The sequence below is a fragment of the Medicago sativa genome, chromosome 3 (genome assembly GCF_051527215.1).
Source record: "Medicago sativa cultivar Bolivia chromosome 3, Bolivia_mono, whole genome shotgun sequence".
NCBI lineage: Eukaryota > Viridiplantae > Streptophyta > Magnoliopsida > Fabales > Fabaceae > Medicago > Medicago sativa.
In genome coordinates, this window is record NC_140751.1 from 44310150 (window position 1) to 44335499 (window position 25350).

Consider the following 25350-nt stretch of genomic DNA (forward strand, 5'->3'; position numbering starts at 1 on the left):
GACATCAAGGATGCATTTTTATGTATGGATGAGATGTATTGTAATATTATTTATACGAACGTGACCTGATGTAATTACTATTCATTCGAAAAAATTTTATGTTGTATATTTTAATGTGTCCAGTACCAAGAATAACGTTCATGCTAAACTTTCTAGATACGTTTAGTATGGGTGTTACAAAGACATTGACAATTGAAGAATTTGTTGAGCCTCGAAAGGGAGAAAAATTTCATTAATTAAAGGAGCATTCCAACATCGAATATCATGGTGAATGAGATCTGAGACAAACGTAATATCACAATTAGGGGGTTTAGGGGACCAAATCTTGTGTCCATTTTGATAAGGAAGCCAATTATCCCCCCATACATTAATTAGACGACCGTCTCCTACTCTCCAAATACGAGCTTTCTCAATAACATCCACTCGTGCTTGCAAAATACTTCTCCAAGTATAACTTGGGTAGTAACCAGTTGAAGCTTTCAAGAAATTGCTTCTAGGAAAATACCTTGCTTTCAAACATTGTGAAATCAATAAGTCTTCGTTTTGCATAATACGCCAACCTTGTTTAGACAACATTGCAAGGTTAAACTCAAGAAATGTTCGAAAGCCTACTCCACCTTTCTTTTTATGAAAGTAAAAAATAAAAGTGAAAATTCAATGAATTAACACAAATATAAATGTAATATAAAATTATATTCACTCGTTTCGTTATTTATAATTTTATAGATCGAATATATAAATATCTATAACCATAACGTATCTAATTTATTTAAAATTGTTTTCCTTGCCGTTTTAGTTTACGACATTTGTATGAAAATGTTTACAATTTATTTTTGTGCTAGACATTTTTTAAACATATTAAAAATATTATTTATAAAAAAATTTATAGGAGTATTTTATAGTACTTTTTTTAAAAAAATGTAATTTTTAATACGGGTCAACTCGTTTAGCCCCCGGCCCGTGTAGGGCCGTGCTCGGGTAGTATATTTCAAGCCCGTTTTCCAACCGGGCTTTTTGGCCCGGCCCGATAAAGTCCGAAGTCCGTTAGGTCCGGCCGCCCGTTTTGACAGCTTTACCCGTAAGAAGTCTCTTCTAAGGGAGTCTTGATCATAAAAACACAAGAATGAAATCTAAGAAGATTAATATTGTCCTTAAAATGACTCTCCATGTTACAAACATGTTCAGAATTGGTGCTGGTGCTGTCCGGATTACGTAATCCGAACTGCAAAAGGACATTTTTGGAAATTTTACAGGGTGCGCGAGACTGCAATATTGTGGGAAAAGTAATACTAAAAAAAAAAAAAAAAACCAAAGTTAAACAAAGGCCCAAGCCCGCTAAAAGTTTCAGTTACATCAAAATGTTGTCATTGCTCTATCCCCGCAGCAGCGAAAAGGTTGTATTTCTTTCCGAGTCGAGACGGTTCGTTCTGATTCATCAGCTACTCGCTAGGCTTACAGCGTGCAAGGTACCCACCCAACTTGGTCGCCCATCTTCTTTTTTCTTATTAACTTTTTTTGTTTTGTTTTTAATCAGGTTGCATTTCTCGATTCTTCGAAAGAATGATCCATGAAACCAACCCTGGTTGTTGTTGTTTGTTGTACTCAATTATTTGATCCTCCTTTTTCTTTAATTTGGAGAGTATAGTTTCATGTGGATTAGAAGGTTTCATATAGCTTAATATCATGAGATTCATTTCAGAATCTATTATAGGGACAAACAACATGGTAAAAGAACATCAATATAGGAGGGGTCGGTATGTTACAACTCAAGTCTGTGGATTGCAAAAAGCTTATAACACAATTTTGAAGCCTGCCCTTGTTTTTTTATTTCTCTCTCTCTCTCTCTCTCTCTCTCTCTCTCTCTCTCTCTCTCTCTCTCTCTCTCTCTCTCTCTCTCTCTCTCTCTCTCTAATCAATGAATTTCATTTCAATTTCTCTTTAATTTTATTATTTTTCTTGTTCTCAGACAACAATGATGGGGACACGAAGGCAACGTAAAAGGCAACTTAAGGACGACAGCCAAATTCAAGACAGGATCAGTGAATTGGCCGACTGTCTTCTCATTCACATACTGTCCTTTTTGAACACCAGAGAGGCCGTTCAAACTTGCATTTTATCCAAAAGATGGATCAATCTCTGGAAGACTCTTCCCACTCTTACATTAGATAGTTACCACTTTAGTGGCTGCCAAATCTACGAAAATTTCCTGTCTATGTTTTTGTCTCTTCGCGATCACTCAACCGCTCTCTCTGCTCTCCTTTTGCACAACAATAATTTTAGTAACATTAGCCTATACCAAATGGTTATAGAATATGCTTTCACACACAATGTCCAACACTTTAACATGAATTACACTACTGCTAAACACTTTTCGCCGTTCTTCTTATCATCGCGCACCTTAACGTCTCTTACTCTTACTGGTATAGATCTATTGCGTCCCTATCCTCGCTTTGACCAAATATTTCCACATTCTCTCAGTTTCCCAGCATTAACCACTCTGTCTCTAAAGCACCTCGTCTTTGGTTGCAATGATGATGGTTGTGTCGATCCTTTTTCCACATTTAACATGTTGACTACTTTGATCATTGACAAATGTGTACTTGTTGACAATGCACAAAACCTTCGCATTTCAAGTACCAAGCTTGTCAATTTAACTATATGTGTGTATGATTTCTTGTATGGTTGCAATCCTAGAACTGCTGATTTCGAAATCTATTTTGGAATCGAGTTATATGCTCCAACACTTCATAACTTTGATTTTACCGGTGGTCATTATATTCCAAAACTTTTTGGGAGCAAGACCGCTCTCTCTTCTATCAAACATGTAAATATAAATTTAAGGCCATCTATGGTGGATTGCTTGAGGGAGACCCCATCAATTCTATTCAACTGGTTGGTTAATCTTGTTAATGTCGAATCATTGACCATCACTAAATCTGCTCTTCAGGTACTTTATATTGTAATATTATAGGCTGCTTTTTATATAATTTATTTTATTAAAAACTCGACTTGCAACTGATCCTAATACCTTATGATTGCTTAGATTCTTTACTACACTCATCATGATTTATGGAAGGTTGACTTCCCTTCCTTGTGTAACTTGAAGTCACTGAAATTTAATCAGTTCATACGTCCTCCATTGGTGACTGTCATGGACTTTTTGCTTCAAAACTCACCTTCTGCAAAGGTTGACTTCAGGTGCTTCCAACAACTTCTATCTCACAATATATTCATTTACAGCTGATATAAAATAAACTCTAGTTACTAACTTATAAAAAAAGCTTTACTATTTTTTGTTCTCTATGTCTATGGCCATTTTCTGTATACAATTCTAATTATTCATTCTTACCATTCCACAAGATAGAGAGGTAAAGTAAACAAACCCACATGACATCATGTTTTAAGTCACTTTTTTCATATTACTTAGTTCTGGTGTAATTCATACGATACGATGCAGTCCTTATACATGATGAGAATTTTTCTTTTTGTTTGCGTGAATTGAATTTGGCTTCAAGTCTTGTATAATAAGACTTGTCTAGAAAAGCCTTGTATGGTGAGCCAGAGAATACTAACTAACTTTGTCAGAGAGAAGGTTGGAGCATTGTAAGGTGTTTGTGTAATTTTATTTTTTATATATGTTGAAGAAGATAGAAATAAAGAACTAATTAATAATACTAGAATATGTATAATGGTAATGGAATTGATTTTCCTGGAATGTATTTCCATGAATGTGTGTGTTTGTTTGCATGCATGCAACTTGAATCGCATGAAAGAGTAGCTTGATAGAATTAACTTAGACCTCATAGATGCTCCGCAACTTTGAGATATGCTCTTGCTCATTAATGTGTGTATGTGTGTGTCTTGAATCACAAAGACAAAAGACTTGTGCCCAAAATAAAATCATATGTGCTTAAATTTTAATCTTGTGTCTAATTCCTTTGCATTTTTCTAGAATAGTCTCTTGAATTTATTGCTTTGACTTTCTGTTTGGTGTGTGAGATGTAGTCCTTAAATTATTGAAGATATTGTCAAAAGGATTAACTTTCTTTTTTCTTGATGATTTATTTATTTGTCTGGTAAACTAAAATGACCAGCTTGTTTGAGTTCATGCAAGGCCTGTAATATCATAATATGAATTTGTTGCAAGTTAATACAAGTTCCTTAACTTAACAGTTTGTAATTTCTTTCAATTGAAACCAGTTCGTCGTCTCTTTGGACAACTGCATAGGTGAATACAAGATGTTGGGCTGCAGAAAAAACATGGTGAAGGATACAGAAGTTTTTCAAAGTATGGATGCATTATTACAAGAACACTTTTGCTTATTTCTCTACTTGCTAGTCTTATTTATGGGTGTCTTTTAATCCATGTAACCGACACGACTTAGAGGGATATGTGGTTTGGTTGTTTTTAGTTGACTTGCTAGACTTTTTTTTATTTTTCTTGCATTTTACTATATTATTATTTTTAGTTGACTTGAGAATTTTTCCTTTAATTATAGTTTTAGGTGTCATTGACGACATTAGTGTATTTTAGATGAGAGAGAACGGTGGATGAATGATTAATCTGAATTATTTACATGAGAGAATTATTGACTAAGAATGATTGTCATGCAAATGCAATCCCGGAATAACACTTAGTTAACAAAAAAAAATGATTGAGAAATAAAAACAAAATAAAATATCACGAAATCATTTTTAAAAGTTTATTTTTATGTTTTGAAGGGTATCTTTTTGATAATTATTTTTGTTTCAAATATTTTTACCTAAAAATAAAATAGAAACAAATCTATTTAAGTTTTTAGTATAAACAAAATAAATAAAACAAGTCCGCGTGAGTTTAACTCATAATGCATAATATATGCTAGGTCTGTGGTTCGAATTCCGGACACCACAAAAAACAAAACAAAAAAATCCAAATAACGGATATGACTTAAAAAAGAAAAAAAACTTTAGTCTCACTATATATTAGAGGGGTGAGGTTAAACATAATAGGGTTCAAAGTTGAAACCTCAAGTTGTCGTGCTCCTTAGTCGATATGTTTTATCATTCCTAAAGAATCGATCCAACTGCTCTTTCAAACATAGATGCCATGACTACAAGTATGACCATTCTTCAATATGTTTCTCTATTCATTCATATGTTGCATACATTAATTAATTAATTAATTAATTTAGTTTGTTTACGTTCTTTTAACCTCTACTAAATTTCGGTCTGCAGTCTCCATCTTGTGAGATTTTATCGACTATGATTTCCTTGATTAATTAAATTGGCAAAGGTTTGTTTCTACTTGGCATCTTTGCTTCAAAAAAATCCCTCTATTCACTCATCATTGCTTATTGTTTACAAATGTTTTTGGTAAACGACGAGTCTAGCTTTGCTTATTACAAACGGGATCAAATTAGAAATCCCAGGACATATGCAATTGTTTTTCCATAAAATGTATGAGTGCTCACCAAGTTTGTTTACAGATGTTTTTGGTAAACGACGAGTCTAGCTTTGCTTATTACAAACGGGATTAAACTAGAAATCCCAAGACATATGCAAATGTTTTTCCATAAAATATATGAGTGCTCACCAAGTTCATAAATGAAGTTTTAGTAAGAAAATAACTAAAATAATTGTCTCTCGATAGGGAAAATGCAGTAAAATGCAAGTAAAAGTAAAACACTTAAAACTTTAAAACACAAAAACTTAAAGAAAAGGTAAATTGCATTGCATTAATGTAAAGGTGGTTCGACAAATCAGATTACATATATTCTGTATGACTCTTTTCTCTAGACGCCGGTACTTCGAGTGCTTAGAATTTTTATAAATGATTTGCGACCTATTTTCCATATGAAAAACTACTATTTATAGATAGTGAGGATGACTAGAAAAAGCTAACTGCCATAAACATTCACTTTTTCCATCGAAAAACCGTTTGTCTCGAAGGCACAAGTGCGGTCGGGATGGTACTAAGGAGGTAGGACATCTGGCACACGAGGAGGTGGCGTAGTTTGAACAAGGTTCCTTGCAAGCTAGGAAGGTAGCAGACTTGCATATGTCACGGGTATCGGTGGAAATTGTGCCCTTGCAGCACGGTTCTGCTGTTGAGGAGCACGTGGACGAGGTTGTTGTTGTTGAGGTGGTTGAGGGTAGTATGGTTCTTGATAGAATTGTTGCTGTTGAGGTGGATAGTATGGTTTTTGAGGAAATTATGGAGGATTTTGTGGATAAGGTTGTTGGTACAATGGTGGATATTGTGATGGGGGCCTTTGAGGCATTTGTCGTTGATAATTTTGATTTTGAGGAGCGGGGATAGATGGTGAGATGTGGGCAATATATGGATAAGCTGGGTATACTGGTTGAGATCCACCATGGGCCACCTTGCCGACCTCTTGAACATTCTTCTTTGGATAGTTATTTCCAAACTTCTTCGTACCACTGGATGAACCACTTTCTTTGGTCAAATGTCCCTTACAGACCCCTTCTTCAATACGCATTCCCATGCCTATCATGTTGGTAAACTTCTATGACGCACAGCCGACCATTTTCTCGTAGTAGAACAGACTCAAAGTCTCGAGGAACAACATAGTCAATTCCTTGTCATCTAGGGGTGGACGGATTTGTGAAGCAATCTTTCTCCACCGCTGAGCGTACTCCCTAAAAGACTCTTTGTCTTCCTGAGTCATAGCTTGAAGTTTAGCCCTATCTGGTGCCATGTACGAGTTGTACTGGTACTGCTGGATGAAAACCTCAGCCAAGTCATTGAAAGTGGGGACGTCGACACCCTTCAAGTTCATGTACCACCTTAGCGCAGGACCAACCAAGCTATCTTGGAAGATGTGAATGAGTAATTTCTCATCGCTAGCATGGGTCGACATTTTCCTTGCATACATTATTAAGTGAGCCTAAAGGCAGGTATCCCCTGTGTATTTCTCAAAATCTGGTGTCTTGAATTTAGGCGGTATCACAACATCAGGTACCAAGCATAGGTCGTGAACATTCTGACCAAACAAATCTTTACCACGGAGGGCCTTTACTTCTTTCTGCACAGCATCATACTTTTCTTCCAAGTTATCCATCCTATCAAATCCATCCACACTATCAGAGTGATAAATTTGTCTATTCTCCTGCTGGGCAGTGTGGACAAAAGGCGCTGCATAAGTCATGGTAGCCTGAGGAATGGGTTGATCGGGCTGAGGAACCGACATTGGTTGTTGACCAAAAGGAAACGGCATTTCTGAAGCAACTGGACGAGCACCTTCATTAGTTATAAGTGGCATGCATCATGGGTAGACTTTAGGCATGAAGTACTGTGGAGCAAAGGTAAACTCAAAAAGAACCACCTGGACGGGAGCCCCCGTTGAACATATTTGTCATATCTCCGGAAGTAACCTCAATTAGGACAGGCTGCAAAGTAACAGCAAGCGTAGCAGAAACATGAATAGCAGTAGGGATGGGCTGGGCCAGATAAGCGCCAGCAGGCTGGGAGACTGTAACTTGTGCCTGAGTGGCTTGTGCTTGAGAGGCTTGTGCCTGGGCGGCCATTGTGGTAGCCAACATAGCAGTTATCTTCTCCATTCCTTCCTTGAGTGTAACTACCTCATCCCGAAGATCATTGTTTTCCTGGTCAGCAGCTGCCATTCTCTTCTTTATGTATGCTTGAGTACAGTGAATCGAGTAGGCTTATACTGAATACGCCGGGCCACTTTTGCTTCTATGAGGCAGAAATGAGTAAAGTATGAGATATGGTTTTGACACTTTATGAATGCAATATGATGCATGATATGCTAAATGCAAAAATGAGCAATTTTTATTATTTTTTATATCGAGGGACCTATAAAAGCAATTTTGTAAACATAACAACTAAACATTTCATTAAATAAATAAAGCATTACAAGATAATTCCCTTTTTAACAAACTGAGCCAAGAGATAGACACCAAAGTACATAACAGAAAGCTTAGAAAATAAACATAAAAGAGTGAAAACAAACAGGAAACTCTCAAGCTCCTGAAGTAGGCTAATCCTCAAAATCTGGATGCGCGCCGGCAAAGAAATCCATACACTCCTTCTTACTAATAAATTGTGCAAGCCTCCCACTTTGAGCTTGGATCTGAGCATCTTTCTCAATCAACTGTCGCCTTTGCATAAGGAGTTCATACTTATGTTGTTCTATTTCTCCATCCCTATATTTCACCTTGCGCATAACCTCTTCATACTTCTGTTTCCAAGTGGCACTCACATGGTTTGACTCAGCTAATTTCTCCTAGTACTTTTCTTGGGTACTAGGGGGTAAGGGTAAAGGTTGTGCTGGGGTAATTGAGAATAAGTACCTCGGTAGGGTGTAAGGTATCCCATACTGAGTAGCTCTATCGATAACCTATTGAGTATAGGTTTCATGAATGAGATATGACTTCTCCCCCAATTGGTTGCTTTCCTTCTTGTGAATGGCATGCCAGGCTCGTACAAATTCCTCTCTCATACCCTGGTTGCCGGCATGGTTGTGATAGAATATACTCTCTAGTGCAATGTTGTGAGGCTTTTCTTTCATAGGGTACCCAAACTGGCGTCTGGCAAGGATAGGGTTGTAGCTGATTCCCTCGCGTATCCCGAGGAGGGGTACATTACAGAACTCTCCACATTTGTCAATGATAGTTCCAATGTCGTAAGTCGGGTTGTACCAAACTATGTCCGTTGGAGTAAGAGACATGATTTTTTCTGAGTATTGAGCTTTGTCTTTGGAGAGGTAGGATTGAGGTAAGTGTGAAGTATACCACCTATATAGTAAATGTGCACAACAAATGATGGTTCCATCCTCTTTCTCGGTTCTATGGTGGATGGAGTGGTAAGTATCAGTAAGGAGAGTAGGGACCGGGTTTTTGATAAGGAAGATTTGGATGACATCAGCATCAAAAAAAACCGTCAATGTTGGGGAAAAACACAAGGCCATAGATAAGTAAGGCAAGGATGGACTCAAAAGCATAGATACTGTTTGCTGCAGCACAAGTGTACGCTTTACCAAGTAGGAAATTGGATGTCAGACCCTGGATTTTCTCTTTCCCTTCGGTAGTGAGGCTAGATGCTATGTCGGATGTCTTGAGATGAAGAGCGGTTGCAATAGTTGATGCCTTAGGGACCTCTTCATGACCGCTGAAAGGTACTCCATCAAGCAATAAAGGTACTCTACTGAAAGGTAGCCATTGAGGGCTGTCCACCTTCGGAATCAAAGCAATAAAGGTCGAATTTACTCCCTTCGTCAATTTCCCATCAGGTCCGGGACTTTTAAAACTGTCACAGTCCCAAACCGCCTGTTTTACCTCTTCTAACGAAAAAGGCCGAACCAACGAACCAGCCTGAGCATAAGACAACTTGTGGAAATTTAAACCATCCACACTTGGCTGAACACTATCTGATGCACGGTAATGACTTGCAAAATGATTAAAAACCGCTGCCCGAATATTCTGAACACCTTGGACCGTAACACCTTCAACTTGGATCAAATGTAAAGGATTACGACGTTTCCTAGAAGACATCATATTATGAAAAAATTTAGAGTTCGCATCACCTTCCTTTACTAAATTCATCCTTGCCTTATGTCAATTCATACTAGTGTGCACTCGAGACAAAGAATGCAATTGAACAGACAACTCGCGCAACTCCGTGGTTTCAACTTCAATCAAATCGCTCTCCTCCCCTTTAGTGTCTAGGGAAGAAATTCGATTTTTAACATCTAGAATCTTGCCTTCAATATTTTTTGAATGTTGTTGATGCCACTCCTTAAGACAAAATTTGATCATTTTGAGCTTCATTTTAAGAACATGACCGCCCCAACCTTCCAGACTGAAAGAATTCAATTTTTCACGAACGAAGTCAGCATAACCAACATAGTCTTCCCAACACTTCAAAAACCTCAGAGGTCGAGGACCCCAATTAGCCTCATCAACACTAAGAACCAACGGAACATGATCAAATAAACCCCGCTGATGCGCAACCTGAATACAATTTGGCCAAGAATCACACCACTTTGCTGACAACAAAAATCTATCAATCCTGCTCATTGAAACGCCATCGCCACGATACCAAGAAAATAATCTACCACATAATAGTAAATCTATCAATAAACTACCGTCAATGAAATTATTAAAGTTGTCTGCATCCACCTGTCTGAAAATGACGCTTCTACCTCTTCTCTCTGTCTCCATTCTAACTGAATTAAAATCCCCACAAACACAAACATTCGAATCTTCATTGTCAAGAATAAATTGATTCAAACGAACCCATAGATCCTGCTTAGCATTAGTATCACAAGGAGCATAAACATTTGCAATAATAAAAACTTGACCTGTTAAGTGAGGTTGATTGATTTTAATTAAAAGAAACCAAGTCTAAGTATGGTTTATGACATATTAAAATTTGATTAAGAAATAAAAGAAAGAAGGAGTCTCTTGGGTTAGAAACCAAAGTATATTAAGAAAATATTTTTGTTTGGCATATTTGAATGTTTTTTGAAAAAAATGATTTTTCTAAGTTAAAAGTAAGCTAAAAAATCTAAGCATTTCGACATAGCGTAATAAAATAAAGCGTAGGAGGAATTACTAAGGACGTTGGATACAAAGTAAAATTCCATCCTAAAATTATTAATGGTTTTCTTTTAAGGCCCTCAATTTAGTCAATAATTAATCCTAGTTTGTCATTAATTCCTTTCGGTCCACGATCACGGTTATCATATAAAGCGGTAAAAATAAAGTGTGGTAGTGTCGGTGCATATTTTATTTATATGATTACATGGTTCCTAGTTACATTCTAAAGTCTCAAGCAAATGTAAATAACAAGAAAAATAAAATGCATGAATTATGTTACATCAATTCCTAAATACACACTAAAAAATTAATGACAATAAAATAAATGACAAGAATTAAAATATGCATGAGATGTAACTAAATAATGATGCAAATATAAGGTAAAAATATTAATAAAAAATAATAGATAAACAATTAAAACAAAGCAAAATATTTTTAAAAACAATGAGAAAAAACTTTTAAGAGAAAATAGGTGCAGAATTGAAAAACAGTGGTGTTTTTAGTAAAAGAGTAGAGAAATTTAGGAAATACTTGGGCCTAACTAGATCCAGTGGACTTAGGAGATCAAATCCCAGCCACTGGATCAAGATCAAAGGCTGGAACCAAAAAAGAACACAGTAAATAGTAAAAGGAGCATGCATGTCATCAAGTTCGGACTCCTCTTTCCCTTCCATAGCTTCACAATCCTTAATTTGACAAAAAACAGAAAGTGGGTAATCGTTCGTATTTGAAGAAGATTCAGAGATCTTTACCTTGGTATTTGACCATTGTCCCTCGCTTTAGAGGCTTAAATCCACTGTAACCTTCAGCCATAAGAATTTCCCCATCTTGTTACCTTCTTTGTTGTCTACCTCCACAAATGTTCCAAGGTTGTTCCCTAATTTCAAGGCCATCGCATCAGATCTAGGCTTGAGTTGGAGGTCGTACACTCTCGCCCAGAAATCCCCAGAATGCAGCGACATCTTTTATGGTTGTTTATCTCTGGTGACTCTCTTGAGGATGACCAAATTTCAATCGAAGCTTCAAGGCCCATTCTTGAGGACACTATCCAGATCCTTCTTTGTGCTGAAGCGAAACACAAACAAGTTTTTGTTCAGGTCCTGTACTTCAACTGGATTCTTCAAAAGCCATGCTTGAGTAACAACCTGCTTGAAGATCCTAAAGTTGAAAAAAATCTTCAATCTAGAGCTTACCAACAAGAGATCTCATGAAAACCTCTTCTCCACATACTTCGGCATCGTCCGCTACGAACCCATCTTCTTCCTCTTCCTTCGTTAGATCCACCTTCTTCCAACTCTCCATAACTAAAACCCCAAGAGCAACTCAAAACAGAAAAGATGCAAGAAGCTAACAACCAAGTAGATCTCAGAGTTAACTAGTCAAAGAACCTAGACGGGATGAAAACAGCCAGCACACACCAGCGGTGAAACTCCACGAAGCTAAGTGTTAACCTAGAATGGGTGGGTGAAGACACGATAAGTTAGAGAGAGAGAGAGAGAGAGAGAGAGAGAGAGAGAGAGAGAGAGTCTGACTTCTCTCTAGAACGCGTGGATAAAACTATAACACCAATTATGAACATGTTTGTAACATGGATAATCATTTTAAGGACAATATTAATCTTCCCAACTCTCATCCTTGTGTTTTTATGATTTTATTTGACAGGTTTTTATCATTTTTTTACTTGGTTTTTTGGTTGTTTTTAAAAGTAAAATTCAAAATTGTTGAAATGTGAGAGATTATGATTGCTGATTATACATAATCATAGTTTGAATTATGAAATCCGAACTCCTTTGTATTATGAAATCCCAACTGCAAGAGACATTTTTGAAAAGTATTATGAAATCCCAACTGCAAGAGACATTTTTGAAAATTTTGACAGGGTGCGTGAGAATGTCATAGAGTAAAAAAAGTAAGGGAAATGTTAACTTATGCCCTTGGGGCATAAGTTAAAAAGCTAAATGTAGAAAAAAAAATCTTGGAAATTGTGCATTCAATGCATTGAAAGTTTAAAAAGTTGTCTTTTAATTATAAAAGTTATTTTGAATTTCTATTTTAAGCTCCTTTAGGGCACAAGTTAACATGACCCAAAAAGTAATAGTCATAATATAAATCATATATATCATTTATTCAATAAACTTAAAAATATAAAAGTGGCGTACTCCCTCCGGTCACATTTATAAGCAAAAAACCATTTTTTAGGTTCATTCAACACCTAATGTATTTGGTCTATAATATATACCAAATACATTAAGTATTCAATGAACTTAAAAAGTGGTTTTTTGCTTATAAATGTGACCGGAGGGAGTATTTAATAGTTGGTAGTAGCATTTATCACTTTGGTGTAATTGAAGAACGAAAATTGCTGTTGACACATTAGAGAAGGCTGGGACACACATGTAAAATACGTTTTTGCCCCCTCGGCAGTTAACTGCCGAGGAATTTAAAATCCGGCTGCAGTTAACTGCCGAGGATTTCCTCGGTAGTTAACTGCCGAGGATCTTCTGCTACAAGTCTGGCAGAAGCTCTCTCATCTCCATTATTCATCACATCTTCAAATTTTTTTTCTCAAATCTCTCTCACAAATCTCTCTAAAAAATCCAACCAAATCCAACCAAATTTATTCAACAAAATCACAAGTAAGTAATTATAATGCTATTAACTTAAATTTTAGTTGTTATAAATGTTTTTATTTTTTAGTTTTTGAGTAGATTTATTTTATTTTAGTTTTTGAGTAGATTTACATAGTATAATTCATTTTTAGAGTAAAATGTTTGTATGATGTTTATGTTATAGTTTAAAGTTTATTGGTTATATTTTAATTTGGTGTTTTAAATTAATTTTTTATTTTAGTTTTTAATTAGATTTACATGTTATAAATCATTTTTAGATTAGATGTTAGTTGATTAATTTTGTTAAAATGTTTGCATGATGATTATGTTATAATTTAAAAAATTTAGGGTTATTTTTTAATTTGGTGTTTTATATTTTTTATTTTATTTTAGTAAGACTATATGATTTATTTTAAGAGTAAATATAATTTGAATAATTTTGCTATATTTTACGTTAATTTTTTTTTTAGACAATTACATTTTAGGGTTATTTTTATGATTTTTAGAGTCTATGTATAATTTGCATATTAAGTGTTTGATGAAATGTTTGAATGTGTTTTTCATTGATTATTTTAAATTTCTATGTGCGTAGATTTGAAACAATGGCCGGATGGATCGACGTTCATGCAACATTCAACGGAGGAGAACCTCAAAGGTTGAAGGTTCGGTGCCTTGATGTAACGTTAAGAGATCTCAAGGATCAACTGAATGAATTCAACCAAGGAGTCAACCCAAGAGACACAAGAAGGGTGCAAAATGTTCGGTATAAACGTCCAAAGCTCGACAAGGGGAGCGTATCATTCACTTGGGTGGAGTTAAAGAACGACGAAAACATGACGAGTATGTTTTGGGAGCACACCAAGTTCCAGTGGATCGATATGCGGGTGACGTTGTTGAGATCAACTGAAGATATCATCAACAGCTTGATTCCGCCAGAAGATCGTCATTAGTTAGGGTAAGGTGCATTTCAACTACAACATTTGTCTTACCTATGAAATGGGGTGATTCAAACTTGCCAAACGGCAAGGACTCAAGCATTTCGCTGGGCATTAATGTTTTTCCTTTGAAAAGATTAAATTTTTGTTAGGCTTGCTTAGATGATGGTATTAAGTGTCCAGGAATGGACCTCATTTCGTTGGCACTTGAATACCATCATCTAAATCAAGCCTGACAAAAATTTATTCTTTTCAAAGGAAAGCATGAATGCCCAGCAAAATGCTTGAGTCCTGTTGTTTGGCAAGTTTGAATTTACCCCCTTTCAGAGGTAAGACAATTGTTGTAGTTGGAATGCACATTCCAACTACAACAATTGTCTTCCTTTGGATGGGGTCATTCAAACTAGTTAAATGGCAGGACACCGGCATTCGTCCGGGAGTGTTTTTGTTCCATTCTAAGTGTTAATTTCTTGTTGGCTTCGTTTAAATGATGGTATCGAAGTGTCAAGGTCTGGACCTCATTCCGTTGGCACTTAGATACCATCATTTTAAACCAAGACCAACAAGAATTTAACATTTGGAATGGAACAAAAGCACTTCTGGACGAATGCTGGAGTCCTGCTGTTTAGCTAGTTTGAATTAACCTCATTCAAAGGTAAGATAATTATTGTAGTTGGAAGGTACATTTCCGAATGTAATGTAATGATAGTTTATGTAATGTAACGAAACCTCTATCGCAATATTTATTCGAATTCATGCTATCGCAATATTTATTGAAATTCACACTATCGCAATATTTATTCGAATTCACGCTATCACAATATTTATTGGAATTCACTCTATCGCAATATTTCAAATAACATAAAGTAATTTCTAAATAATTCCTAACATTTTCTAACACAATTCTATTCTAAACAAAATAAAACAAAACATTCCCTCAAAAAAAAATAATAAAACAAAACCTCGGCACTTAAGAACCGAGGAAAACCTCGGCAGTTTAGTACCGAGGAAAACCTCGGCAGTTAACTACCGCCGGTTTCATTATTTCCTCGGCAGTTAACTGCCGAGTCGTCCTGAAGCCAGAAAATGACAGAACCTGTTGAAGGCAGAACCTGTTACATGTGTTTTGCACATTGTAAACACATTGTTTGAATGCCAAACCATAAAACCTAATCAAAGAAAATTAGCAACATAATTGAAATTGAAAATATAATACGGAAACGAACAATAGTCATAAAAAAATGTCATCGAAACAAAGTAACAACAAATGTACTGAAAGTACTAACAAAACGGCCAAATGTCATGAAAATAAACACCAAGTCCTAAAAATATATCCTAAACATAAAATACTAGCAGTCCTAATCCTACTGCTGGTCCTGGTCCTGCTGATGATGTTGCTGCCTCCTCCTCGGTCTCTGGGCTCTCCTCCTGGTAATGATCGGCGTGATCTGCTGCCTAACATCCTGCAAGGCCGCATACAGCTCCTGAGGGGTCATGCTCGTCACCTCCTGACCCAAAAACTGATCAGCATGGGCAACAGCGCCGCTAACCATGCCATAGGTGTCAGGGGAGCTTCTCGCCTCGTACCGCTCCCACTGCTCTGCAACGATCTGCTCCTCGTTTGGAGGCCTTGGAACATCTCCCGGGAGAAGTGGCAAAATCTGAGGGTGAGACACAACCGTGTACCATCGTACATAGCCCTCTGCCATACGCCATGGTTGCTCTCCTGCCTGCTCACCCCAATTAGCCTCCTTAAGCGTGTGAGTGCGGAAGTCCGTGAAGGCCTGCACAATCTCAGCCGGTGTCAGCGCTGGAACATCCGTCGGAGGTCTAGGTACGGACTGGACGTATCCGTACTGCCTCAATACCCTCTCCGGCAGGTGACGGTACACCCTACGATCGCCGCACATGATCCAGCCAGAATACCAAAATACCTCCTCGAAAGGCTGGAACTCCCTGTGCCCTTCGTACGGCCTCCAGCATACGTCATCAAACGTAATGCGATCAAGCAATGACCGTTACGTGGCCCCCTCTCCATGACCCTTCTGAAGAGTCCACCTCGCCGCAAACGGTAAATTTTCAATGTAGTCCGGGTTTGGATCAACAGTGTAAAACTTAGGGAAGTGCGACAAAAACCATGCCTGCATAAACCATACAAATCACATATAAATAAATTAAAGTTAACTAAAAAAATAAAATTTACAATTAACAAAAAAATATAACAAAATATAACAAAATAATAATAGTTAACAAAAAAAATTAAATTTAAATTTAATTTTTACTTACAGTGAGCAGTGTCACGCTTCCCCCAGGCTGCCTGTCTCCGGGCAAACAGGCCTGAGCTAACTCATCGTACAGGTATGCAAGTGCCATCCCTCCCCATGAATAAGCACGCATCCCCGCGTAGCCGTCCGCCATAGCCGTCAAATAGATCAACTGGATGCGTTTGTTGCTTCTATCCCCAAACAACAAGCATCCAACCAAGTATAGAAGGTAGGACTTCACACAATAAGTCCTAACCCTCTCCAACTCCTCCAGCTCCTCTGGATCCTGTGTATCTGCCAAAAGGTTGGCTCTACCAAGGTGCGTCGTATAAAACTCCCTCAGCTTTGGATAACTAATGTATCCACCATACTCAGTATTGCAGATTTTCTCTGCCTGCGACCTCGACGCACCCAAGTGAGTCATCAGTAGTGCCTCTCCCTCATGTCTCAGCATCTTCTTCCGGTGGCCCAACATCCGCCCTTCAATCGGGACATGCATAAGACATGCGACATCATCCAAAGTCACAGTCATCTCCCCCATAGGCATGTGAAAAGTGCTAGTCTCGGAATGCCACCTCTCGCATAGAGTCATCAGCAAAGCGTGAGGCACAGTGGCGTAGCCCAAGTATACCAAATCATGTAAGCCACTCTGCATAAGCGGATCCCAAAACCATCTCTGATAGGGGTTTGGACGTCCGAGACTCAAAATCTTGGGGCCATGATTAATTGGTTTTACAAAACGCTTCTTGCGGCACTGAAAAAATAGAAAAATAAACATAGTTTAAACCATGTAAACATTTAACTAATAAATATTAAACTTAACAAATGCTAAAATAAAAATAAAGAAAACATATAAAGAAAATCACATATAAAGAAAACATATAAATAAAACATATAAAGAAAACATATAAATAAAACAATTTAAAGAAAATCACATATAAATAAAACATATAAATAAAACATATTTAAAGAAAGTCACATATAAATAAAACATATAAATAAAACATATCAATAAAACATATAAATAAAACATATAATCTAAACATATAAATAAAACAATTTAAATCAAGAAAGGAAAAATAAAGAAAATAATTAAACATAAAGAAAGGAATTAAAAAAAACATATATAAAAGTTAACTAAAAGAAAGAACACATAATTGTTTTTACTTACGTCATCCATATAAAAAAACACATATAAAAACACATATAAAAAACACATATAAAAAACACGTAATTAAACATAAAGAAAGAACATTTAAAAAAAAAATACTTACGTCATCCTTATTATACCAAAGCGGCAATGCCACATGATTGGCATAAGAGTGAAGCAAAGATATGTCCTGCGGTCCTCCAGGAAAGGGAGCGTCCGTAGGCAACACCTCCGGGGCAGCCGCCATAGCAATGTCATCATCGTCTGGCTCCCCTGGCATATGCGGCTGCTCTGGCTCGTCGTACCCACCATCAGTCACATCATGGTGATCCTGATAGTTCAGGTACTCCACCGCCTGGGTCGGGTCAACCACCTGCGACTCTTCAGGCTGTGCCTGAGAAGCCTCAGAAGGCTGAGAAGTCCCTGAACCATCCCCCCCCCCCCCTCCGACCTCTTCCCCTCTTTGGGATATGTGCGTTTCTCCTCTCCTTCTCCTTCCGGTAGCTTTGTGTCTGAGCACGCCTACCACCAATCATCTTAGATGGATCAATGGGCTCCTGATCGGCCATATCTACACAAATTTTTAATAAATTAACATCATTTTCCATAACATAATCAAACACATTAAACACACTAGTCATAACTTAATCATTAACATTAACAACAATCAACATCATTTCCATAACCTAAAATCATTCATACAATCATCATTACAATAAAATCAATAACCTAAACTAATCATTTCTATACACTTACAATAAAATCATTCATACAATCATCATTATGTCCATCATTTCCATCATAACTTAATCATTTCTATACACTTAATCATTCACATCATAACCTAAATACACTAAAAAATCAATATACACTTAATCAAACTATAATTAACATCACTTCTATCATTTCCATAACCTAAACTAACTAAATAATCAAAATAATTTTCATTGAGGCATTTGATCAAACACTTTGTGTGCAAAGTATAAAACATATTCAAATTGTGTTCATTTGCCATCATTCAAAGCCACATTACCATTTAAACAGCATAGGCAACATCTACATTCATTTATCAATTCAAAAACTACACATGCAATCATCAAATTGTCTATTTTAATCATCAAATCATCATTAACCTAACCACATGCAAACTACTCTAATTTTTAAAAAAAATAAACCTAACAAACTAACATTAACATTGCAATGATTAAGGGTACTTACTTGTGATAATGTGGTGATGATTTGCTTGCAATTCGTGAAAATGTGATTTTGGAGAGAATTTGGATGTGTTTGAAACAAAATATTGAAACTGGAAACTGCTTCTGTTCGTTCTGTTTATGTTCAGAAAACATCGGCAGTTAACTACCGAGGAAATCCTCGGCAGTTAACTGCAGCCGAATTTTAAATTCCTCGGCAGTTAACTGCCGAGGAGGCAAAAACGTATTTTACATGTGTGTCCCAGCCTTCTCTAACGTGTGAAATTTTCTTGAAGAACCATCCAGAAAAGGTAAAACACAACATCTTGCCCCATTCTTGCACGACGCATGGTCCCCATTCCCCATGCTCCAAATTCTCATCCCTCCGATTCAAAAACAAATCCAACGGTTCAAACTCATCCACGATCTTAGACATAAACCTTTGATTACTCAGATTCCACATGGTTCACATTGTTCCACGGTCACCACTTCTTAGCCCTTTGATTCTAATGAATCCAACGGCTAAAAATATGCATAGAATCTCAACATGGTAGCGGGAACATCAACAACAACTTGAAGAAACAACTTCAACATCAACAACAACATCTTTGAGAAGATTTGGAAGAAGAAGAAGAAGATGGAAGGAATGGAAACAGGGTCACATGAAAGGAATGAACTTGTTCGAGCTAGACATGATGTTTCTGAAACTGGGGTTGGTGTTTTAAACACTTTAGTTCATAGAATTTTCTTGTTTTTCTTTTCTGGGTCATTAAGTTTTTTTTTCCTTCTTTTTAAAGTTTGAATTTTTATGCTTGAAATGAAAATGGGTCATTGAAATTTTCATGTTTTAGTCATTTTATTGATCATTTATGCAAGTTGCCTCATTTAGCTATGATTTAGTTTGCTGTTGATATGTTGATATGTTTGACTGTTGATGCTTTCATATTGATTCTTTTAGCTTATGTTTGTCTTAATATAGAGTTTAGAAAGGGAATATTGTTCTTAGTGTAGTTTAAACTTTGTAATTTGCAATTAATATGTGGATTTGAATCTATAGTTAGTTGAGTAAAAAATAATAATATGTAGGTAGTAGATGAAAATTTAGAAGTTTGTCACCTGTAGGAGTGTTTGTGGTTCTGTTTGGATCGGTTTTGAGGTAAAAAGTCGTATGATCTGAAGATTATAATAGCATGAGGTTTGGTAGAAGCCCGTGTCAGGCAATTGAGACTAGGTAGAACCATGATTGTAGTTTGTGGTTTGAAATATGATTTATAACTACTCTCAGATCCAGATACATTTCATTGCTAATTTTGGTTGACATCTTGAAAAACGATATCTATTATCTAACTTGTGAGAAATTGATCTGGATAGGCTTAAATTGTGCTTTGTATAGTAGTAATTTTCAATAACATGTATAATTGATACATTATGCAGTCTAAACCCTTAAAGAATTTGAATGGTCAAATCTGTCAAATATGTGGTGATACTGTTGGATTAACAGCCACCGGCGAAGTCTTTGTTGCTTGCCACGAGTGTTCCTTCCCACTTTGTTATCCTTGTTATGAATACGAATGGAAAAACATGATCCAATCATGTCCACAATGCAAGACTAGATTCAAAAGTCACAAAGGTTAGCTTGTGATCACATGGTATTTTAGTTTTCGTCTGTTCCTCTCATCAGAATTTGCCATGAACAAGATGAATGTGGATTTCAGATGATCCTCGAGTGAAGGGAGGTGATGATGAAGATGATGTCGACGATTTAAGGAATGAGGTCAAGTATGGTCAAGGAAATAATGCTAAGGCAGGATGGCAATGGGATGAAGATGCTGACCTCTCTTCATCTTCTGGACATGATTCTCAATTACAAAATCCCCATCTCACAAATGGACAACTGGTAATTTATTAAAATCAATTTTCAGACTCTTGAATTCGGTAAATTCACAAGTATACCTGCAAAAATGTGTGAACTTATATATATTCACAATTGGTCAAACATGCTCAGACTCATCTTAACCCACTTCTTCATTTTTAATGTTGTGATTTGCTATCTATAACAATGTACATATTATTTCAAGTATGCAATCACGTATTTATCATTCATTTAGCTTGATTATAAATCGATCAATATGTTATTATTTTCATTTGAACTTTATAAAATCGGTTAACTTAGAACATTTACAATAATATACTAATTCGATCAATATGTTATTATTTTCATTTGAACTTTATAAAATCATTCGTATGAAATAATTTTTGGTGCTTTATTTTGCAATAATATACTAATTGTGTCTTTTTATGGTCAGATGTCTGGTGACATTCCATGTGCTACTTCTGATACTCAATCCGTGCAAACTACATCAGGTCCTTTGGGTCAATCCGAAAATGTTCACTCACATGCCTATGTTGATCCAAAGCAACCAGGTACAGAGTTAGCCTAAAATGATTGTAGTGTAGCATATCACATTTCATGGTTAGAATGAATACTCACGTGAAATTATCTTTTTATTACTTGCAAGAGTTTTTTACCTTTTCAATATGCATAAACTTTTGTTTTCCTTTCCAGTTCCTTCAAAATACTCACAATAGAAGTAAAAGTCTTTATAGGAACCACAATTTTGTTTTTCTGTGTCTTTATATGCAAGTTTCCTTTTCATTGTCTAAATTAAGAGCCAGTTTTAGTAAACTTTTGAACAAACACTTGTAGGAAAAGAAAAGTCGAAATGATGTTACAAATTTATTAGTAGCTTCTTTCATGAGTTGAAATAAGCTTATGCACCTCGACTGTTTCAGAAACTCGCTCATCTAACTTCTCCATAAGCACCAGTAATCATAGTAGTCAATAGTGGCCAATAGCGCCGCTATAGCGGCCGCGCGGTGCGGTGCGGTGCCGAAGCGCTACGCAACAAGCCATAGCGTTGCGGTGTGAGATAGCGGCGCTATAGCGCCGCAACGCTTCATAGCGGTTTTGCGGTTTAGAACCGCTATGTCATTTTAAGAGAAAATACAAAATTGTCCTTGGTTTTAAAAAAATCAAGGGTATTTCTGTAAATCTTCCTCTGCTTTTCTGCTGTTCTGTAAAACTTCTTCAACTCTGCTGTAAATCTTCCTCTACTTTATCGCGTTTTCTCTGTTATCCTGTTATTTTTTTGTTTAACAATCTCAAAACTCTGTTGTCCTGTTACTTTTTTGTTCTAGTTTTCTTTGTTATTATTGATTCCAAACTCCATTCTGCTCTCTCTGTTTCTGTTTGTAGTTTGTACAAACAATCCTCTGTTTTGTTCATATAAAACTCTATTCTGCTCTCTCTGTTTCCTTATTTTTGTTGTTTTTGTTTTTATGAAATAGCGGTCATAGCGCTATGCGCTATCCCGCTATAGCATTTTTGGGGTCGGCCGCTACGCGCCGCTATCCGCTATTAACTACTATGCCAGTAATCCTCTTGACCGATAGAATTCCTTTAATTTATCCCTCCTGTTGTGTAGTACTCGCCCATGTAATACTAACACTTCAGATTGAAAGCATGTCCGGTGTCTGACATTGACATGCATGTTAAATTCAGTTATTCCATTTTCTCATTATTGTCGGTGTCCTGTTAGGTGTCCGTGTCAATGCTAGTATTTTATAAGTACTAACATGACATGAATAAATAAAATGGTATTCTTGATTTGCCTAGATTATTTACTTGGGTTTGAACTCTTAAGTGACTTTGGAATAATCCAGGTCTTGAGAGTGACGAGGAGATCAGAAGAGTGCCAGATATGGGAGGTGAATCTGCCGGAACATCAGCCTCTCGTAAAGGCACTGGTTCAACTGCTGGTCCAGAACGTGTTCAGGGTGCTGGAGAGGGTCAAAAGAAGAGAGGGAGAAGCCCAGCCGACAAAGAAAGCAAACGGCTAAAGAGGTCTGTATGTAAACTTTGATTGCATAATCCATGAACTCTAAATCCTTTTTCCTGTGATTGATTCATAGCATTTTTTGTAATTTGTTTGTTACATTGGTGGCGTGTAAAAATGGTAATAGGCTACTGAGGAACAGAGTTTCAGCTCAGCAAGCAAGGGAGAGGAAAAAGGCATACTTGAGTGACTTGGAAACAAGAGTCAATGACTTAGAGAAGAAGAATTCAGAGCTTAAAGAAAAACTTTCAACTTTGCAGAATGAAAATCAAATGCTGAGACAAGTATGTCAATTTTGCATTACCAATTACATCACAATGCCTTTATCTCGTCATCATTGTGTTATAAATGTTCTCCAAAGCATCCCCATCATGATGTTATTGTTCTTTAGATGGAATGCATGAGCTGGTTTGCTTTTGATAAAATTGATGCACCAAAACTTTTACATCATGATTAGCTCTTATTTATTGTTGATTCGAGTTTTCTAGAATATTGCTTTAGAAAGGAATATAGAGAATAATCACGGTATCTTATCAATGGTTTATAACCATCAATATTAATTTACATAGAAATTTATATACATGGTTAAGGATATGAAGTAAACAAAATGAATCCGAAAATTCTCATGTTTTCTTTTTAAACCACCAATGTTAGTATTATGTTGAGAGTGGCGATCAAACCCTCAACCTCCTTATCACTCTGATATTTTACTCTTCCACCCCTGCCACCAAACCATCATTATATCCCCCGAAATTTCTCATCTGTGAATTGCCAAATTTGAATATTCTAGTTCACATTTTTTTGTTTGTTGAAAGGACATATTCTAGTTCACTTAAATTGTATATGATTGGTGTTTTGCAGATATTGAAGAACACTACAGCTAGCAGGAGAGGAAGCAACGGTGGTTCCAACAATGCTGAATGAAATTAGTGATAATCAAAACTTAGAGGGTAAATTAAAAAGAAAGTGAATAAAAAAATATATGTTAAAAATTAGTTTTGATGATTCTTTCTAGGTGTGCATTTGGAATTTCTTGAAGGATGAACGCAAAACATGTTTTATCCTAAAACACCCTGTGTTTTGATATGTGAAGCACTGACATGAAAACGGGACATGTGATTGACTTTGACACGCAGACACTAGTGATGTGAAAAAACATAAGTATTTAATGTAATCTCATGTATCAATGTTTTACACTAGACACATTCAATCTGAAGTGTTAGTGCTACAAACGTTCAAATGTAAACTTTCTCCATTCAAATTTAGGTAGTATGGAGGTGAGTTACTATCGGTTTTTGTAATAATTTCGTTATGGAAGTTACCATTTGTGAAGGTATATCATATACTAATGAATTTGATTGATTGTCTTAACCTCTAGGTATACTATATATAGATAGTGGTTCATGAATAGGTGGGCGTGTCCCAGCCGATTTCAATTGTATAGCGCTTCACTACCTTCGTGATCTTCTCGTGATGTTGCTCTTTGCTATGTTAAGCATTTCCCTTTTTCCATTAGTCTACAAATATCATCTATAAATAACTTTGGCAGAGTAGGTTCATCAAACACTAACTTTAATCCAATATCTTTTAAACAATTCCTAATGTTATTCAAACATTTTATTCTAAATATGTTTTGCTACTGCCCAAGATAGCAGATTAGGTGCCTATTTAGATGGGTGCCTGCAAATCACGGTAAAAAACCACTTTAACGCAGTAGCTCCAATTCTCAGCTTCTTAAAATCACGGCAAATTTACATCGAATACTGTGCAGATGTGTTTTGGCTTCATCAAACGCCACTCCAAAAATTATTATCATTACTAACGCATATATTTCCTGATTCATAACCAAACTACCAGCTTCACAAGATTTCATATTAGAGCTGAATAAATCTATTATGTTAATATGTTTTAGAACAAAAGAAATGACATATAATCAAATTTGATGATAAAATAGGGGACTTCATATCACAAAACGGATCAAATATAATCTCATTACAAATCATAGTGAATTTCTTTGTAAAACAAATGCAGTAAGCTTGATACAAAAACACTTCCACAAAGCAATAAACCTATAGACATTCTAGACAGACAAATCAATATTGATAATGTAAAAACCAACAGGACCATGACAGACCAAGTCATGCTAACAGTATCAACACTTACAACATTATTTAAGCTCTTGAAAACGCAACAACATAAGATAGTGAGCATGGCTTCTCCCTTCAAGATCTACATTTGTTTTACTTGGGTCTAGGAATTTGGTTTCACAATATGGAAAGAAATTGGGTTGGGATAATAAGATAAGATAAAGGTTTGATTGATTGCATGGCAGTTTGCGTGTCCCCATTCAATGACAGTACATGTTTCATGGAAATGGAATGGTTTCAGGCTTCTTTTTTTTTTATGATTGTATCACTATTACAAAAATTATGTACCAAACTATCATCCTTTTAAAATTATGTACACTACTACCACTTTTTTTTTATTGGACATTATACCCACTAGAATTGGGACACGTGGCACACCAATACCATCATTTCATCTTTCTTTCTTCTATTTCTTGTATCATGCATTTGAGGTTTTTTTTATGCATTACTTTTTTTTATGTATTGTTTTTATATTAATAAACAAAAATTAAATTCAAATTTAATTAAATAATTATATTAAGAAAAATATAAATAAAGTATTAATTATACTCTTAGTTATTTAATAAACGATATTAAAGAAAAATATAAAATAA

At 36.1% G+C, this 25350-nt stretch overlaps 3 protein-coding genes across 5 annotated transcripts; 2 read left to right on the forward strand and 1 right to left on the reverse strand.

Moving 5' to 3' along the window:
• Positions 1-1376: 1376 nt before the first annotated feature.
• On the forward strand, positions 1377-4481 carry LOC146937619 (putative F-box/LRR-repeat protein At3g18150). Of its 3 annotated transcripts, XM_085751838.1 has the most exons (5): positions 1377-1391; positions 1449-1466; positions 1967-2947; positions 3044-3198; positions 4201-4481. In XM_085751838.1, exons 3-5 carry the CDS (start codon positions 1973-1975, stop codon positions 4226-4228), a joined length of 1158 nt encoding a protein of 385 aa, XP_085607964.1. In that variant the 5' UTR covers positions 1377-1391; positions 1449-1466; positions 1967-1972; the 3' UTR covers positions 4229-4481. The 3 variants fall into 3 exon arrangements, with proteins under 3 accessions (XP_085607964.1, XP_085607965.1, XP_085607963.1); XM_085751839.1 differs by lacking the exon at positions 1377-1391 and having other exon boundaries at positions 1430-1754; XM_085751837.1 differs by lacking the exons at positions 1377-1391; positions 1449-1466 and adding an exon at positions 1796-1818 and having other exon boundaries at positions 4229-4481.
• Positions 4482-9579: 5098 nt separating this feature from the next.
• On the reverse strand, positions 9580-11525 carry LOC146937620 (uncharacterized). The gene is made up of 2 exons (XM_085749480.1): positions 11399-11525; positions 9580-10325 (listed from the first exon to the last, which is right to left on the reverse strand). Exons 1-2 carry the CDS (start codon positions 11523-11525, stop codon positions 9580-9582), a joined length of 873 nt encoding a protein of 290 aa, XP_085605606.1.
• A 7764-nt stretch (positions 11526-19289) lies between these two features.
• Positions 19290-23981, forward strand: LOC146937621 (cellulose synthase A catalytic subunit 1 [UDP-forming]-like). The gene is made up of 7 exons (XM_085751840.1): positions 19290-19426; positions 20149-20344; positions 20430-20611; positions 21021-21138; positions 22438-22618; positions 22738-22894; positions 23472-23981. Exons 1-7 carry the CDS (start codon positions 19352-19354, stop codon positions 23532-23534), a joined length of 972 nt encoding a protein of 323 aa, XP_085607966.1. The 5' UTR covers positions 19290-19351; the 3' UTR covers positions 23535-23981.
• The last annotated feature ends 1369 nt before the right edge of the window (positions 23982-25350 follow it).

What these genes read in the sequence shown, in the direction of transcription:
- LOC146937619 (XM_085751838.1), top strand. Translation starts at nt 1,973, where the DNA reads ATGATGGGGACACGAAGGCAACGTAAAAGGCAACTTAAGGACGACAGC. An exon ending in TCACTAAATCTGCTCTTCAG is followed by an intron (nt 2,948 to 3,043) that starts GTACTTTATATT and finishes ATGATTGCTTAG; the next exon opens with ATTCTTTACTACACTCATCA. An exon ending in TCTGCAAAGGTTGACTTCAG is followed by an intron (nt 3,199 to 4,200) that starts GTGCTTCCAACA and finishes AATTGAAACCAG; the next exon opens with TTCGTCGTCTCTTTGGACAA.
- LOC146937620 (XM_085749480.1), bottom strand. Translation starts at nt 11,525, where the DNA reads ATGTCGCTGCATTCTGGGGATTTCTGGGCGAGAGTGTACGACCTCCAA. An exon ending in GGAGGTAGACAACAAAGAAG is followed by an intron (nt 10,326 to 11,398) that starts GTAACAAGATGG and finishes CTCACTTAACAG; the next exon opens with GTCAAGTTTTTATTATTGCA.
- LOC146937621 (XM_085751840.1), top strand. Translation starts at nt 19,352, where the DNA reads ATGGAAGGAATGGAAACAGGGTCACATGAAAGGAATGAACTTGTTCGA. An exon ending in TAGATTCAAAAGTCACAAAG is followed by an intron (nt 20,345 to 20,429) that starts GTTAGCTTGTGA and finishes TGTGGATTTCAG; the next exon opens with ATGATCCTCGAGTGAAGGGA. An exon ending in GAAAGCAAACGGCTAAAGAG is followed by an intron (nt 22,619 to 22,737) that starts GTCTGTATGTAA and finishes AAATGGTAATAG; the next exon opens with GCTACTGAGGAACAGAGTTT.